Below are 17,494 nucleotides of genomic sequence, written 5' to 3' on the forward strand. Positions count from 1 at the left end.
GGATTCTTATTTAGAAAAGTCCTTTCGCTATAAATTCTCAGTTTCAGTCAGTATCTTTTCCACTTTTCCACTTTTTCACTTTTCCACTTAGTGATTAGTTTTTCACTGTACAATGTTCTGAAGGTTACTTTTTCTGGATTCAAGCTTGCTCAGAACCAAAAATTGGCAATGTGTCAATTACCTTCTCTAGAAAGAATTCCGAGCCGTATAGAGTCGATCACTTTGAAGAGCGTTGCAAGAAAAGACAAGTGTCCATATATTGGCTATTCCATCGCTTATCTGTCCCCACAAATCGAATTTCAATCCACTTAGGAAGTCGCACGGTCTCGAATTGGGTGCAAAGAATGATGCGAGCAGGCACAGTCCTGACAATAAGGCACAGACAAGAAGGACAATACTTGCACAAAATGACAATGAATAGTAGATAGAACCATTGTAATTTGGTAGAACACCAGCAAGTAGAACTATTACTATATAATTGAAAGTGAAACTTTCAGAATTTGATAGTATATTGTGCCTAGCACATGACTTCAGCAAAGAAGCACTATAAGTACATTGTAGCATATCAGCATATATAATCTTTTTTATATAATGCCATCAGTAAATACTAGTATACAGAATTATCAAAAGTATTAGCGTTTCATATAACATCAGTATATAACTATAGCAATATATGAATATTTGTATATACCATGAGCACATAGCACCTCTGTTAAACTCGTTATCAACTCATCAACATATCCACCACTCTCTTGACACTCAATCTCTTGATGTCAGTATATGTCTGTCCAGTACCCACAAACAAGATAGGAACTTTCGTGGCCATGACCATATTGATCATGGTACCCACCAAGTCACCAACAGTATCCACTTTAGAGATGATGAAAAAGTCTAAGCTTCGTTTGTTACCAAAGGCATTGTTGAAGTTGATAGCTTGTTCTACAGAGTCAGTTCCAACCAATGCTTCACCCACCATAATGATCTTGTCTGGATTAGCGGCATCACCAAATTTCTTCAATGGAGCCATAAGCTTAGTGTTGGAATGTGTTCTTCCAGCAGTATCAATCAAGACTATGTCAAACTTCTCAGATGCAGCATGCTGGATAGCCATCTTAGCCGTAGTGACTACGTGGTCACCGGAACCATACCCTTTTTCAAAGATGTCAATTTTGTTCTCACCATTAGATGACTGGCTATTAAGTCTTTGCAAGTTGTTAACATGAACTTTCAATTGTTCCACTGCTCCAGATCTGAAAGTGTCACAGGCACAGATCAACACGTTCAAGTTGTTCTGCAAAAACCAGTAGGCCAACTTGGCCAAGTTGGTTGACTTTCCTACACCATTTACACCAACCACCGAGATTACATACGGACGAGGGTTGGTGGAGTTACGCTTGATGTCATAGAGCAAATCCGTGGAGACATTGGGAGTCAAAATCTTAGTCAATTCTTCCGTCAAAGTTTGCTTATACAAAGCCAATGTGACATTCCTTTGATTACCCAATTTGTCTCTGATTTTATCTATGATTATTTTAGCAGTGTTCGGTGCGATATTCTTTGAAATCAATTGGTCGTTGAACTTTTTAGAAACATCTTCAATGTCAATAGAACCACCCAAAAAGGACGTAATCTTGCTGAAAAACCCGCCAGCCTTACCATCATTCTTGTCTTCATCATCATCGGACTCGTTTAAAATGTCGTTAAGTTCGTTTACAAGAACAAGTTCGTTCTCATGAACAAATGCACTATCGTCAATATTCAACACTCTGTCGTCACCAAGGGCTCCATCCACATCTCCATCTGCGCTGGCCGAATAGTCCAATACAGAGTTGTCTACATTCTCTACCATCTCATCACCATCCCACTTTCTCATCTTTTTGTTGGGAGTCTGCTTGACATTACGTCTTACTGGGGTAGAAGTTCCAGAATTGGGTCCACTCCCTGAAGGAGTACCGCGGGCCAGAATTGGAGCCAGAACTACGGGGCTGTCTACATTCAGCTTGAGCTTCATCAACTGATTGAACTGTAAATCAACCAACTTCTTCAACTTACTATAGTTATCTTCAGAGTCGCCTTCAGTCACGACCTTATTATACGTCTTGAGAATTCCACTGAGTGTTTGCTGGATCTTGTCTCCGTCAATAGTTGTCACTGCATCGAAGTACAACGCAGCATACACGTCGTCTCGCCTGTAGCCGTAGAACCGCTTTTGGTGCAAACTTTTGGTGTAGAAATTGGCCTCAAGCTCTACGTGGGTGGAGTTCACGATGTTGTAGATGAACTCGTTGAACGGTGTGATCTTGTTGTTGTATTGGTACTCGATCCTGCCCGAAGGCTTGAACACTATAAGAGATTGCGACATTCTGCGATTATTGACAGCTTCCTTGACAGCTAATCACAATTCTCTTCAAACAAATGGCCCAGTATTATTGCTCCTAGATCCAAATGCTTTCTTGTAAAGTTAATGATCTGTGAAAAACTGTTGATACTGAACATTTATGTGCAGTACCTTTAAATGACCATTTTAGAGTATTCTGAAAAGGTAGTAAAAGTATGGAAAATGGAGCTAATGACGAACTGGAACAGCTGGGAGTATTCTTGAAGCTAATTTCAAGAACTTCATTCAGTCAGAATCAACTTGGTGGTTCTTATCGCTGGAATTTGTGACTTGCAAGTTATCGATCTGGTGGAGTTTGTGGTTATATGCCGTACACTCATACCAAGTAGGTTCTCCTTTGACAGAATTAGATTCATTCCAGATTTCAACAAGCAGATTACACTCTTCAGACGGTTGATTACAACGCAAGAGCCATAAGAACATCTTGTGCCACGCTTGTTCTACAAGAATCCCTAAATTTAAAAAAAATAACGTCACAGACAGGATTCGAACCTGCGAAGGAAAATCCCAACACCTAAACCGCTTATAGCAGGGTGTCGCCTTAACCACTCGGCCACTGTAACTGTTGGTTAGGTAAATAACTGCGAGAAGTGGATGCAGTAGAGACAAATTTGCACGTGACCAAATATTTAAAATAGCTGTAACTTTTGGTAGAGGAACATTGGTGATGCCAAATTCAGTAAATGTAGAATGCCTAAGTGTTTAGATCGAGATATCAAGTCAATTCTTCATTTACTTGCTAATTGCGCCAGAAAACACGTCTTTTACTTTGGGTGGCTCTGCCAATTCGGAGCGCGCACGACCAACTCCAAACAAACACTTCATATAATTGTGAGAGCTTCTGAAAAAGTCCAGATCACACTATTTCTTCCTGTTTGAAGCAGCCAGACAACGCAAGAGACTTTGGAATTCAAACACGAGCGACTCGGCCAGCTGTATATACGCAGAGTTTTCGAGATATTTGAGCTTTCCACTTGAAATATTGCTGAACAGAGCTGAACTCAAAAAATTAATCACATAGAAATTTCAATCATAGAGAAATTCAATACACCATAGGTATTTCATCGAAGATATTCTTTAATAGTGAACTACTCTGTCATCAGTCCTTTCACCCACTTAGACAACACAGTAAAGCCTTTGTATTGCTATTCAAAAACGACATAAAGTAACTTCATAATCATGTCTTATTATCAGCAAGATGCGCAGAACATGCAATTCTACCAGTCCAACTACGCCAACTCGTACCAGCCACAAGGTGGAAACATCAGTGGTAGTGGCTTGGGTGCAATGGATAACAGTTTTGGTGCCAACATTGATGTATCTGGAGTAATGGGCAACGGCGAGTTAACTCCAGGACTTCTCGCTGCTTTCGGCACTGGAGGATATCCAGGTGAGCCTCCTCTTTTGGAAGAGCTCGGTATCAACTTTCAGCATATTAAAGATAAGACACGGGCAGTTTTGAATCCACTCAAACATGACATAGATCCCGAGATCATGAACGACTCGGACTTGGCTGGTCCCATTCTTTTTGTGTTGCTCTTCGGAACATTGTTACTTTTATCTGGGAAAGTGCAGTTTGGCTATATATACGGTGTGGGAGTTTGTGGTACTGTGGGATTGCATTACTTGTTCAAGTTCATGAGCAATGATGTTCAGATCGATTTGGTGCGGTCAACCTCGGTGATCGGCTACTGTTTATTGCCATTGGTGTTGATCAGTGTTCTAGGTGTGGTGATATCGTTGGATAATATGTTGGGCTATCTCTTGAGTGCATTTGCTGTTTTGTGGTGTACTTATTCAGCTTCTGGATTCTTCGTGGCCGTGTTGAAGTTGCATAACGCCAGACCCTTGGTGGCTTATCCGTTGTGCATGTTCTACACTGTATTTGCGTTCATGGTGATTTTCGTCGAGAAAGCAGATGTCAAGGTACAGCAATCTTAGTGTTATATAATCGTCATATACAATGCTTCATATCGTATTTATAGGTTGTCATCTGCGTATCATTGTTAAGAAATGTCAGAAACGTTAGTGCGAACTCACCAAGGGTTACACACACGGAATTTTCAACTAATGATAATATATATATTCAATGAAGTAAGTAAATTCCATGTCTCCAGATTGCTCTCTTAGTAATTTATCTACTTTATTCTCTACAGTTTCATTATTCTTCTTCTGGTGCAATTTCTGCCCCTTCACTATGCTCACTCCGCAGTTCAATCTTAACTATGGCCATACATTTGCAATATGCCAGAAGTGAAAAATTCCAGAAACTTACTATTTAGTATATCTACTTTATTCGCTAAACCTCAATGAAAACATTCCCCAGACTCTCAAGGGCCAAAAGTGCCCTTCGAGGTATTCGGTTCGCTTCTTCGAAACCATTTTACGTCTCTACGCCCATTTTCTACGTGAATGCCAGTCCCCATTTGGGCCATCTCTACTCCATGCTTTTGGCAGATACCAGAACAAGATGGGAAAAACTCGATCCAAAGAAGCTGGCGTACTTTTTGACGGGCACAGACGAACACGGTTTGAAGATACAGACAGCGGCGGAAAAATCCGGTCTTTCTCCCAAGCAATTGGTTGACTCAGTTTCTCAAAACTTCAAAGTATTGGCCGAAAAGTTCAATGTAGACTACGACAGATTCATAAGAACAACTGATACTGACCATACAGAAGTAGTTCAGTTTTTCTGGAACATGATGATGGAGAAAGGATTCATCCACGAAGGCTCTCACAGTGGCTGGTACTCTGTCAGCGACGAGACCTTCTATCCAGAAACCCAGATAGAAGAAGTTGTAGACGAGAACGGAACCAAAAAGATGGTTAGTTCCGAGTCGAGAAGCGAAGTTGTCTTCCAAGAGGAAGAAAACTACTTTTTCAAACTATCGGACTTCCAGGATCAACTTATATCTTTCCTTGAAAAGAATCCCAAGTTCATCTTGCCTGAACACAGATATACTCAGATCTTGAACATTCTCAAGGAAGCACCTTTACCCGATTTGTCCATTTCCAGACCTTCGTCACGACTTAAATGGAGTATTGAAGTGCCTAACGATCCTGAGCAGAAGATCTACGTCTGGTTTGATGCTCTTCTCAATTATTTGACGGCTACGGGTTATCCCCAGACTTTCCCTGTCGAGAACAACAGATTCGTAACTCTGCCAGAAAACCCCTGGCCAGCTACCCATATCGTAGGCAAGGATATCATCAAGTTCCATACAATCTATTGGCCCATTTTTCTCCTAGCTGCGGGAATAGAATTGCCAAAACAGGTAATCGTACACGCGCACTGGTTGAGCGATGGGTTCAAGATGAGTAAAAGCTTGGGCAATGTTGTAGACCCATTTGATATCTTGGAGTACTATGGGGAGGACGCTGTAAGATTCTTCTTAATGGAAAACTCTAACATCCAGGACGATTGTAAGTACCGTGAAGAGCTTCTTCATCAGACTAGAGAAGCCATTATTGGCAAATATGCCAATTTGATGTCTCGTTGTGGAAACAGCAAGTTCGATATTAGACAAAGTGTGGAAGATTGGAGAAACGGCAGATTTAGCGACGTAGATACTCTTATCAATGAACAGGCATTGAATAAGGACCAAACACAGAGTATAATAGAAGCCAGAGACAACTTGGTTGCCAGCCTCAATGGTTTATACACAAATATGGATTCGAAACTTGCTGATTTTGATCACCTGCGGGCCATTCAGAACTGGTGGACTGCTGTGTACTATGGCAATCAGCTCTTCCAGTTATCCGAGCCTTGGCTCTATACAAAGCTCTTGAAGGATACTGCGGTGAGTGACGCCGATAAGGAAAGCTACCGAATCCTACAAAATTACTTTGTATTTTTGGCAGCTGAAACTGTGAGAATAACCTCTATTTTAATCACGCCTATTGTCCCACGTTTGTCGGAGAAGATCTTGGACAGATTGAGTGTAGCTTCTGGAGCCAGAAACTCTGAATATTGTGAAGTGGGTGCCGATTTGCAGTTTGGCGTGGGTGCAAATTCAAAACTGCACAGGTTGCCAATAGAGAAGGTGGCCTTGAGAGGTGATTAGATGTAAATAATATAGACTTGTAGATAGACATTGATGAATATGAATAAACTGTACAATAATATATGCTTTCTGTACCATTCACTACCACTTGCTGATCTCTGGCTAGCATAGTAACGATGACCCCGATTCGAAGCAACAAAGTGGACTATTGAGGCCCCTGAAGCACTTTGAATAAAATTGGTTTTGTTTCTATACAAAGCATGCCACTAATGTTCGTGTGTTTCTATCATGAATAAATGGGTGCAAAATCATTAATTCAAACTCTGTCGCAAAACGCAACCTATCTAATACGAAATGCCTTTCCAAACCATGCTGGACTTCTAATCTGACAGCCAAGTAAGACTATATCTAGGTGACAAGTTCGCCTTATATATGAATGTTCAGTTCCCACTTGAATCTTACTCAGATAAGTTATGGTGATCAAGTTCCCATTCTACTTAGGAATATCTCTTATATATTGCGGTGTTGGTCTTGTCTCATCAAGACGTATATGCCGTCTTTGCCTTCCGCCCAAAAACGAAGCCACCAATATATCACTCTGATAAAAATGACAAGTCCCTACGACGACTCTGAAATTTTTTACCTAGCCATAATAAATGGCTGCAAATTTTGTTTGCAGATCGAAGAGAAATACGTCCGCATATATGGTCGCAAATTGCTCAGAGTGGAAATGGGCCACTGGCTCGAAGCAGAGGCTGACAGTCAAAAAAATCGGCGATTTCTGGGGCACATCAGGACTCATCTGCCCGTTACAGTTCCAGTAACAGCTTCATATGGCCCAATTCGAGCCTTCAACAGTTGTAGATTTGACTCTTGAAATCTGGACAGGGCTATATTAGTTTCAAAATAGCGTGCGCACACCGCTTATTGACAGTGGTTAAGCAGCCCTGGTGTGCTTGTGCGCAGTCTCCAAAAACCAGAAACTCCAAAAGTTAGGAATTGGCACTTATTTGTTTTCTGGAAAGGTGTAGTTCTCCAAGTGAAATCGCAAATTGGGTGGGACCAACACGAAACAGTTCTATTTAGCGAATTTTATCCCGCAGCGATTGCAGTAGTCGCGAGTTTTTTTCCAAGTGATTTTCTACCCCGTGAGACAGTTTTGGCCCTTAAATATATACAGAAAGCTCTCAGCCAAACCACCAGTTAGCTGACAAATCGAATTTCAGTTTAATTACTTCGTTTTCCTTTCACTGACTGGATTCTGCTACTGATTGCAATAATAATCATATACTTTTCATTATGGGAAGCAGGCTGAAAAGAAGAATCGTTGATGACGAAGACGATTTGGATTTGGACGTAGACATGAATTCGGATTTAGATGTCGGTCTGAGAAGACGCCCTCGCGCTGTTCGTTCGTATAAGGAAGAAGCTGGAGACGATTATGATGAGAACAGTGATAATATTGAAGATAATCGCGAAGAAAATGGCGAAGAAAATGGCGAAGAAAATGGCGAAGGTCACGGAATAAAAGATGAGGCTCCAGTTGAAGAAGAGGTTGTAGAAGTCGGCATTGAACCAGAGCAACCTATAAATGTTGCGAAGTTGAAGAATGAAGACGACGAAGATGACGATTTTGATGAAGAGGAGGTTTCTCTGGAAGAAAAGGACGAAGATGGAGACGACTATGTGGAAGGAGACGATGATGACGAGGACGACTTTCCCAGTTCCCGTAGAAAACGCAACCGTAAAAAGACACTGGTGAAGAAGTTAGACCTGGAAGACGAAGATTTTCAGGATGATGACATCGTCAGCGAAGAGGATGAGTTTGTGGAGAAGTTGCAGCGCAAGCAGTTTATTGCTAGTGATGAAGAAATCATGTCTGGCGAAGACTATGGCTACGGTGATGCGCCTCCACGTAAGAAGAAAAGGAAGTCTAGATCCAGATCAAGATCCATAGAACCGTCTCGTGGTCGGGTAACAAGATCTGGCAAGCTGATTGAAGAAGTAAATGTGGTTGCTGACGAAACCAGAGACAGCGACGAAGACGATATCCAGAAAGAGATAGCTGATTTGTACGATTCTTCGCCAGTAACGACTCCAGTAAAACACAAATTGCGAGACAGAGTCACCAAAGTAGACTACACGATTCCACCTCCTTTAACTAACGAGTTGCAGCTCGATTCCATGCGTACTGGAACTCCTCCGTATTCTGCTGGAGGATACCGTGGAAGGGGACGAAGACCTGCTCCTAGCAAAAACGAATATAGAAAGATACTCTTTCCCACTGCAGGACCATTTGGTGGAAGCGATGTGATCTCGGTTTTTGGAACCAACATTCCCCCTGGTGGTATACCTGTTCCTGGCTTAATTGGTAATAATGCCAACTTGACTGCTATTGGCCAGAACTTGGACGATTCCGACTCCTCAGATGAGGAAATATCACCCATAAATGGTGAAGCTACCGTCTCTAAAAAGCCTGTGTTTTCAGCTCTTGGTAGCAATAGTAATAATGCCAGATTGATTACTGGAGGCACGGATCCAAAAGACAAGAAGAAAAATAGTCTCAGCGATACCGATCCGTTAGGCATCGACATGAATATTGACTTCTCCGTTGTGGGTGGCTTGGACAACTATATCAATCAGCTCAAAGAAATGGTCGCCTTACCGTTGTTGTATCCTGAGTTGTACCAAAACTTCGGCATTACACCTCCAAGAGGTGTTTTATTCCATGGACCTCCTGGTACTGGTAAGACATTGATGGCAAGAGCTTTAGCTGCTAGTTGCTCTACAGCAGAGAGAAAAATCACATTCTTCATGAGAAAAGGAGCTGATTGTTTAAGCAAATGGGTTGGAGAAGCCGAGAGACAGTTGAGGCTTCTCTTTGAAGAAGCAAAGAACCAACAGCCTTCGATCATTTTCTTTGATGAAATCGACGGTTTGGCGCCGGTTAGATCTTCCAAACAAGAACAAATCCATGCCAGTATCGTTTCCACCTTGTTGGCATTGATGGATGGTATGGATAACAGAGGCCAAGTTATCGTAATTGGCGCTACCAATAGACCTGATTCCATCGATCCAGCTTTGAGACGACCTGGTAGATTTGATAGAGAATTCTACTTTCCTTTACCTGACATCAACTCCAGAAAGGATATACTCAAGATACACACTAGAAAATGGACTCCTCCTCTTGCCGACCTGTTTGTAGAAAAGATTGCTGAGTTGACCAAGGGGTACGGTGGTGCTGATTTGCGAGCTCTTTGTACTGAAGCTGCTTTGCACAGTATCCAAAGAAAGTATCCACAAATCTATCAGACAAATGAAAAGCTCGAGGTACATCCTTCTAAAGTAAAGGTTATAGCCAAGGACTTCATGAAGTCCCTCGAGAGAATCGTCCCTTCAAGTGCCAGGTCTACTTCTACAGGTTCAGCACCTTTGCCAGACCATTTGAAGTCGTTATTACAAGATACTTTAACTGAAGTAACGTCTAAATTGAATGACTTACTTCCCGATTCTGTAGGATTGCCTGGAAAGAAGAAGTTGACTGCTTTGGATGAGGCTCTTTACTTGGATCCTTCTACTGGAGATGAGGATGGAGGTTTTGCCAGACAGCAACTATTGAGAAACTTGGAAAAGTCTCGTGTTTGCAAACCTCATTTGATGATTTCCGGAGAAGCAGGTAATGGCCAGCAGTATTTGAGTGCAGCTGTTTTAAACTATTTGGAAGGTTTTCAAGTCCAGTCGTTGGATATGGGGACAGTGTTTGGTGAAGCTACTAGAACACCTGAACTGAGTGTCGTACAAGCATTTGTAGAAGCCAGAAGACACCAACCTTCGATTTTATTTATTCCTAATATCGATATCTGGTTCCAGGTGGTTCCTCAATCAGCCAAGGCTACCTTGACGAGTTTGTTGAGAAATCTCAAGAGCGACGAAAAGGTCCTTCTTCTTGGAATAGCTGAATCACCAGTAGACGAACTTGATCCTGAAGTCCAGGTTCTCTTTGGCTTGGACAACCATGCCAATAATGTGAAGTTGCAAAACCCCTCAAGGGAACAGAGACAGCATTATTTCAGCACATTGTTCAAGACCATCAGAATGAAGCCATACGAGTTCATCAACGATTTGGAGAATAGACCCAAGAGAAAGTTGAAGAAACTCAAGGTTATCAAGAGTGCGTCGGGAGGATCTGACATGATCACCGACAAGAAGAAGCTAAAGGAGTTAGAATACAACGACACCAAGTTGAAGAATGTGTTGAAGTTAAAGTTTGCAGGTTTGATGGACTTGTTCAAGAATCGTTACAAGCGTTTTAAGAAGCCTATCATTGATGAAAATTATCTCATTCATATCTTTGATCCTTCAATTTTAGAGAATCCACTCTTACAGTACGAAGTCGCCTATGTCAAGTCAGATGACCCTGCTCATGAGAATATGATCAAGGAACTTGCTACTGGCAGATACTATTACAATATGGACTTGGACATCATCGAAGAAAGGATGTGGAATGGCTACTACAGTGAGCCCAAGCAATTCTTGAAAGATATCAAGATGATTGTCAAGGATTGTATAACTTCGGGTGATAGGGAGAGAATTTTGAAAGCTAACGAGATGTTGACCAATGCTCAATTTGGTATAGATGATTTTTCAACCCCTGAATTACTTAAAGCTTGTAGAGAATTGAGGGCAAGAGAAATCAAGAAACATGACAAATTGTTGGAAGAAAACAGAATATTGACAGAACAACTCAAGAAACAAGAATCTTTAAGTGCCATTGCAATCACCAACGAACCGTTAGAACTTCTTGGAGGTGATCTTAATGGGCTGTCCAATGGTACAACTGAATTTGTGGAGCATGTAACTGAAAATAGCAACATAACAGGTCAGGCAGTTGTTCTTGAAGAGCTTGTAAAAGAGGCTCCTTTGAGTGTAGAAATTTCTACTGAAGAAAAGAAATCAAAGGATATTCAAATGGCTGAGCCAATTGAAGAAGTTTCTGAAGTCATATCGGCTGAACCACTTGTTCAATCTGTAAAATTGGCTGATGCTGTTTCTACAGTAGCTTCAAAACCAGAATTTGCTGATGTAGAGTCTGGAGCCGGGAATGCTGTGGAACCAGAAGTCGAATCAGCTGTCATAGCCAATGGCAATGTAAGTGAATCTGAATCTGAAGCAGAAGAGGAAGAAGCTCAAAAAGATTTAACTAGAGAATTGGTTCTTGATGAGAGCTCTCTCTTAAGATTAGAAGAAGAGCTCTTAGCAAAGTCTGAAGGTTTAAATATTGAGAGATTGGAGATTATCACAGCAAAGTTGATGGAAATCATCTGGAACTATCGTGCTCAATGGGACAAGAGCTCTGCCATCAACGATTTATTGCTGGCATTGTAATAGTTCAAACAATTAATAGATGTATATTAACAGTATTGTAGTATTAATAATAGTAATAATGTAAACAATGTCAAAAGTAGAGAACTTTTATGCGAAGTAAATAGTATAGTACATTCAGAAGGAATTCCAAAAGAAAAGATCATAGAAGAAGCAAAGTATCGAAGTCGTTGTAACCAACGACTTGCAAAACATCTCAAGTGATATTCAGATTTCTGTCATTATTCAATTTTTTATAGTTCTCGTTAGTCAGTTTTTGCAAATATCACGACATTTGCAGTAAAAGAATACTACGTTCTTTTCATCGGTCTTCTTCCTCCTCATCCCAGTTTTTAATGCAAGGTCTAATCCTCGGCACTTCCATCTCTGGGTCTGTATATCACATCCTGGGCTTCCAAGTCACTGATGATATGAGGAGGCAACTTTCCATTCACCTTGACCGCATAAAGTCCAGGGTTAAACGAGTCAATACGTAACCATCTGGCTACCCACGAGTTTCTGTTGTCCTGACCCAAGGCAACCAACCCTTCGAAAGAAGGAGATGTGCAATCCTGAACTTGTCCTTCTTCATTATCTTGAAAATGCAAAAGTGATTCACAGTTGGGACAGCCGTAGTCGACAAACCTCTTCATGGGCTGGACGATCCCACAGAGCATACACGCTCTTTCTGATCTGCTGGACATCGAAGGTATGGACAAAACAGAGAACAGTGAAACAGTGAAAAAGATTGGAGTTGAAATTCATACATTATGGAGAAAGTGAAAAATCGCGTGCGTCCAGTCACATGACTGAAATATCAACCCAGGTTTTTCGTATATTTATTTCATTTATACAAGTTCTTTCTCTTCAGTCGTTTCAGTAGTTTGTTTCTTGTCTTAGCTTGTATATATGTTGTCTTTGAGAGGAGTTTCCGGGCGAATACCACGAGGTTCCGTGGGCATCGGCCGTTTTCCGTCTCGTCGTCCTTTTTCCACAGGAGATTTCCATCAGATTGTCTCACAAATGACAGAATCTCTCCAGGCTGTACACACCTTCACAGGTTTGCCGTGGTGGGCTTTGATACCATTGACGACTGTCACATTAAGAACTGTTTGGACGTTGCCGTTGGCGGTTTTGCAGAGAAAACGTATTCAAAAACAGTCTGAACTTAGACCTCTTGTCTCAGCCATGAGTCCAGTACTTAAACTCAATCTCGCTAAGAAGGTTCAGGCCGCGAAACGAAAGGCTCAAAAGTCACTTGAGACTAGCAGTTCAAATGGATCGAATTCCGACTCTACCGAGACATTTGCTGCTCTTCAATCCCCTTTAGCATCTATGAAATACGAAGAAGTGCTTGTTTTATCGACAAAGGAGACCAGAAAACGGCAAAAGGCTCTTTTCAAAAAGAACAATGTCCAGCTCTGGAAGAACATGATCTTACCAGCGTTCCAAGTTCCGTTATGGGTGAGTATGTCGCTTACTATGAGAGATCTCAGTGGCTGGACTTCCTGGGATAGTCTACCTAATAAACCATTGGATGAAGCTCTTTATTCCGAGGGCTTGTTCTGGTTTACAGATTTGACCAGCTTTGATCAATTGCATGTTTTCCCACTTCTTGTGGGTATAACTGCTCTCTGCAATGTAGAATGGACATTCAAGACGTTGGAGTTGCTGAGATTGACTATGAAGAAAAGACTTCGTCCGACGTTAACCGATGCCATATCCAACTTGCTGAGAATGACAGTCGTGTTTATGATGGCCATATCACTAAACGCTCCGCTGGCTCTAACGTTGTACTGGTTGAGTTCCCAGATGTACTCGTTAGTTCAGAACGTCATCTTGGATCTCACATTACCCATTAGCTTTACTCCAAGAAAAAGATTCAACTATAAGGAAAGCAAGCTGGCCAATGCAAGACCCGTTATCAACACCCACCTGTAAATATGTGCATAATATAATATAATGAGTCATGTATGAGAAGAAAGACTTTTAAAATTGTAGTATTGTAGTGTTTTAGCATTGTATGTAGATATACGAGTTCCAGAATTTTTCAATAGCCGCGACTAACCGATCCAAATTCCATATTTGCGTGTAGATGGCTCCAACATTATTTACAACAGCATCACCAAAGCACAGATTTGCATGCCTACGTCTATCAGCATCCTCCAGGAGGCTGCTTCACGGCTCTATCCTGCTATTATCACAGAATTGTCCAGTCAATCGACAAAAAAGTACAGAAATGATAAGCTCTCCTTCTCAGATCTCACTGCATGGAGAAATGAAGAATTACCCCAGAAATTGAAGCTGTTGTATGATGACAAGAAGGAAGCTTATCTTACAAAAGACGAGCTTAGACTTCTTCTTGACTGGAAACTAGCCAATGGAAAGTTTCGTCCAACGTTGCCTAAGTTAATCGATTCCAACGATGCGAACGATGTAGAATTGATTACCAAAGATGGTCTTGGTATACTTCTCGATTTCGTTGCTGATAAAGATGCAAGTTTCTGGAAAGAAGTTGATGAACAAGATTTGCAGAATTATACTACTGTTGTGAAGAAATCGCTCAAGAAACTATGTGAATTGAGAGGTGTGGGCCCTGCAACTGGGAGTCTCATATTGTCTTTAGTTACGAAGATTGCTCCCCACTTCACTCCTCCGTTCTTTAGTGATGAAAGTTTTCTCTACTACGTGGTTGATTCCATTCGTCCAGGCACTAAAATCAAATATAACGTCAAAGAGTACTTTGAAGAGCTTTTGCCAGTGTATTACGGGATTGTTTCTTTACACCCAGAACTCACTTTCGATACGCTTGAAAAGGGTGCTTGGTCGTTGAAATCGTATGCTCTTCTAAGAATAGATAAACTAATCAATGTCAAACTTCCTTTTGAAACCACGGAAGATGATCTCCAGAAGTTTAGTGAGGAAAGCACTGGTGTGTTGAAGAAAGAGCCAAAGAGAGAGCCAAAGGAAGTAGCGGCCATTAAGAGAAAGGCTGAAGCTGAATCAAACCCACCAACAAAGAGAACTAAAAGGACTACTAAATAAAATAAATATTTAATTACATATTTTCATTGTCATATTCTCATATTATTCTTATTCCTTGTATATATCATAAATCCATGTGATCTCTCTCGAAGTTCACCAAGGAGAACTTATCATCGTGATGCTGAAGACTCAATGCGTTGATATTCTTATTGACGTTGTCAAATATGCTCTCCAAATTCGAAACTTGCTTAAAGCCCAAGCTCTGCAAGATCATTCTATTGATTTCAGCTAGTAGCTCTGTCTGAAGCTTGGTATACTTGTCAAACATTGGCATCAATTTAGGAAAGCTTTCCAAACCTTTCCTGTCATTAACTAAGAATACTGCAGAAAGCTCGTCGATTTCTTCCAATCTTTGGGCGTTAAGATGATATGTATCATGTAACTCGTTGCGGAAAGACAACGCCCGTTCATAAAGTTCTCTTTCAGTACGATCATCCTTAACCTGTAACTCGAAATCAAACTCGTACTCATGGACTTTGAATTTGTGCTCAAGATAATTCTTGAGCAAGTAGATGAACTTCAACAAATTAATTTTAAAAATCAACTGGCTTCCGCTGAAAGACGACCATACTTTGGCATAATTGATGGAGAGAAATTTCAAAAGCAAATCAAACTCGTTCTTCATAAGGTAATTCTTCACCGTTTGTCTATGTATAGCCTGAGATTTGCTCAAGATTACTGAATCGTCTATTGGGGGCTCATTTGAGGGATCAATTTCCTGTGACAAATTCTTGAGGTCAGCGTTGAATGACTTGAAGGTATCCAAGTACCCTTCGTGATTGAGATAGCCCTTGATGAGCTTGTTCAACATTCCGCAATCGTCATTGACGTTTAAGATACATTGTTCAATTGTTGCCGCAGACTCTGTGGCCGGTGCTTTGCTGCTCTGGATCTTGTCCAAAAGCGACAAGTACAAGAATTTCTGATTCTCTAGCTTGAAGTTCTTGACGTAGTTGGCGATGTTGAACTTGAACTCTTTGAATCCAAAGTTGGTCCTGACCTGTAAAGTAGACGGCTCCTTTGCTTCTTGAGGATCTATATCGTTCAAACCAAAACCAATCATCGGATAGACTGAATTATCCATCTTTGACTTGTCAAAGCCATCATTGAACAAGTTGTCTTTTAAGGGACTACTAGAAGCCAACTCTTCTTCGGTGATAACTCGTGCCAAAACTCCGTTCAACGTGATGAAAAGCGACTTATCAATAAAGTTAATACCACAGCCTACAGAATCGGTCTTGTATAGTCTCTTACTTGGAGTCTCCAGTACGAGTCTGGTCTTGAATGGAATGCCAATGTCAATCCGCCCAGTGTCGTTCTGGTTGGGATTGCTTCTGTTCAAGATGGTGGATCTTCTGTTCATGTTTAAGATGGCTGTTCTCTGTAATGACTCCGAGCTCTTGACGGAGTTGTAGAAGGCCAGGTCCTCGAAGCTCACTGCATAGCTTCCCTTGAAGTCCCCGGGCTTATGGCCCAACAAATCTTCTATATCCTCAGAAACCAGTTCGTTGATTAAGTTGCTCTCCTTGGAGAAGATGTCAGTCTTGATTTGCTCCAAATTTACTAGCTCCAGAGTCGCCTGGTTCACGATATTGTTGTTGGGTGTAGCTTCCAAGGTGATATACTTCTTTGTGAAACCAGCACAGAGATATAACGATGAGTCCAGGCTGACTGACTGATCTTTCATTGCGAGAATGGGTCTGAATCCGCTAGCTTCAGTGGCCTCTTGTTCAACTTCAATTTCATAGTAGAATATTCCCGTTGAGGGTCTTACTGGTTTGTCGGAAATGAAGTTGCAGAACTTACTACGCACCTTCATATCTTCTCGAAGACTGCTGAACTTACTAAGAGGCCCAGAAGTCGACAATTTCACTACTGAATGGCCCAGACCATTGTCAATCTCCAATCCTAGACCATCCAAAAATTCAAGATACACATTGGGCACAAAGGGGACCCACGAAATGGGCAATGGATACTCAAAGAACCGAGCGTTGTCTAAACGTACAAAACTGGATGGAAACTTGTACTTATGACTGGCATTCTTCTTGGTTGCCAACAAGAGCTCTTTTAGCGAATACTGGTGGTATTTCTTGTACTGTGGAGGAAAGTCGTGAGACAACCCTGAAAAATTTACTTCGCCTACCTTCGACAGCGAAAACATTGACAGTTGTGTCTTCGTGGTACCGGGCGTATCAACTATTACAGCCTCCTGTTCAGTGCCATTACTCGCAGCATTTTCACCTTCCTCCTGAAGCAACCGATGCTTGAACACAAGAAACTGCTCATACAAGTATCCAGTATCGTGACTTACAAACTCCATCGGATTATCTCCCAATGCACCGATGACTGCTAACTTGTACAAAACCTTCTCTCGGATAATCTCGTTCAAGTATGGATCATCAGAAAACCGTTGGTGACCTTCTGTCTTGGACTTTTCACTGTGGAAGTTGTCGGAATCAGTCAGAATCACATTCAACAGACTCAACTGAGAATCACGTTTTGCAAGGTCGTGCTGAAGCTTACTGCCGATGCATGTGTTGAGAAGATACGGCGGAATAACATATATTAAACTAGAACTGCTCATCGTATCCGTATGACCAAAAAGAAAGAGAACTCAGCTTACTTATCTAGTTTGATAAGATTTTCAGATTAATATGTGGGGGTATGTGTCACGTGTATTTCACTT

The 17,494-nt window shown here is 41.3% G+C and overlaps 8 protein-coding genes across 8 annotated transcripts; 5 read left to right on the forward strand and 3 right to left on the reverse strand. All coding sequences in view use genetic code 12, as the record gives it.

Annotated features, from left to right (window-relative positions):
• Positions 1-624: 624 nt before the first annotated feature.
• On the reverse strand, positions 625-2,421 carry SRP101 (GTP binding signal recognition particle receptor). The gene has a single exon (XM_001382905.1). It carries the CDS (start codon positions 2,360-2,362, stop codon positions 725-727), a length of 1,638 nt encoding a protein of 545 aa, XP_001382942.2. The 5' UTR covers positions 2,363-2,421; the 3' UTR covers positions 625-724.
• Positions 2,422-3,607: 1,186 nt separating this feature from the next.
• PICST_55366 (predicted protein) lies at positions 3,608-4,339 on the forward strand (the record flags this gene model as incomplete). The annotated part of the gene is made up of 1 exon (XM_001382369.1): positions 3,608-4,339. The coding sequence occupies one exon, from the start codon at positions 3,608-3,610 to the stop codon at positions 4,337-4,339; it is 732 nt and encodes a 243-aa protein (XP_001382406.1).
• A 368-nt stretch (positions 4,340-4,707) lies between these two features.
• On the forward strand, positions 4,708-6,524 carry MSM1 (methionyl-tRNA synthetase, mitochondrial; the record flags this gene model as incomplete). The annotated part of the gene is made up of 1 exon (XM_001382370.1): positions 4,708-6,524. One exon carries the CDS (start codon positions 4,708-4,710, stop codon positions 6,460-6,462), a length of 1,755 nt encoding a protein of 584 aa, XP_001382407.2. The 3' UTR covers positions 6,463-6,524.
• A 1,327-nt stretch (positions 6,525-7,851) lies between these two features.
• Positions 7,852-11,130, forward strand: YTA7 (TAT-binding homolog 7, AAA ATPase family; the record flags this gene model as incomplete). The annotated part of the gene is made up of 3 exons (XM_001382371.1): positions 7,852-8,160; positions 8,251-8,896; positions 8,933-11,130. Coding segments are annotated over 3 exons (3,153 nt in total), but the record flags the coding sequence as incomplete, so codon positions are not given.
• Positions 11,131-12,128: 998 nt separating this feature from the next.
• Positions 12,129-12,467, reverse strand: PICST_40336 (predicted protein; the record flags this gene model as incomplete). The annotated part of the gene is made up of 1 exon (XM_001382906.1): positions 12,129-12,467. One exon carries the CDS (start codon positions 12,465-12,467, stop codon positions 12,129-12,131), a length of 339 nt encoding a protein of 112 aa, XP_001382943.1.
• A 262-nt stretch (positions 12,468-12,729) lies between these two features.
• COX18 (COX18; cytochrome c oxidase assembly protein) lies at positions 12,730-13,739 on the forward strand. Its single transcript, XM_001382372.1, has one exon. The coding sequence runs from the start codon at positions 12,787-12,789 to the stop codon at positions 13,702-13,704; it is 918 nt and encodes a 305-aa protein (XP_001382409.2). The 5' UTR covers positions 12,730-12,786; the 3' UTR covers positions 13,705-13,739.
• Positions 13,740-13,905: 166 nt separating this feature from the next.
• PICST_29697 (predicted protein) lies at positions 13,906-14,808 on the forward strand (the record flags this gene model as incomplete). The annotated part of the gene is made up of 1 exon (XM_001382373.1): positions 13,906-14,808. One exon carries the CDS (start codon positions 13,906-13,908, stop codon positions 14,806-14,808), a length of 903 nt encoding a protein of 300 aa, XP_001382410.2.
• Positions 14,809-14,838: 30 nt separating this feature from the next.
• On the reverse strand, positions 14,839-17,395 carry PICST_76305 (predicted protein). Its single transcript, XM_001382907.1, has one exon. The coding sequence runs from the start codon at positions 17,390-17,392 to the stop codon at positions 14,873-14,875; it is 2,520 nt and encodes an 839-aa protein (XP_001382944.2). The 5' UTR covers positions 17,393-17,395; the 3' UTR covers positions 14,839-14,872.
• Between the last annotated feature and the right edge of the window lie 99 nt (positions 17,396-17,494).

Source organism: Scheffersomyces stipitis, chromosome 2, assembly GCF_000209165.1.
Source record: "Scheffersomyces stipitis CBS 6054 chromosome 2, complete sequence".
NCBI classification, from domain to species: domain Eukaryota; kingdom Fungi; phylum Ascomycota; class Pichiomycetes; order Serinales; family Debaryomycetaceae; genus Scheffersomyces; species Scheffersomyces stipitis.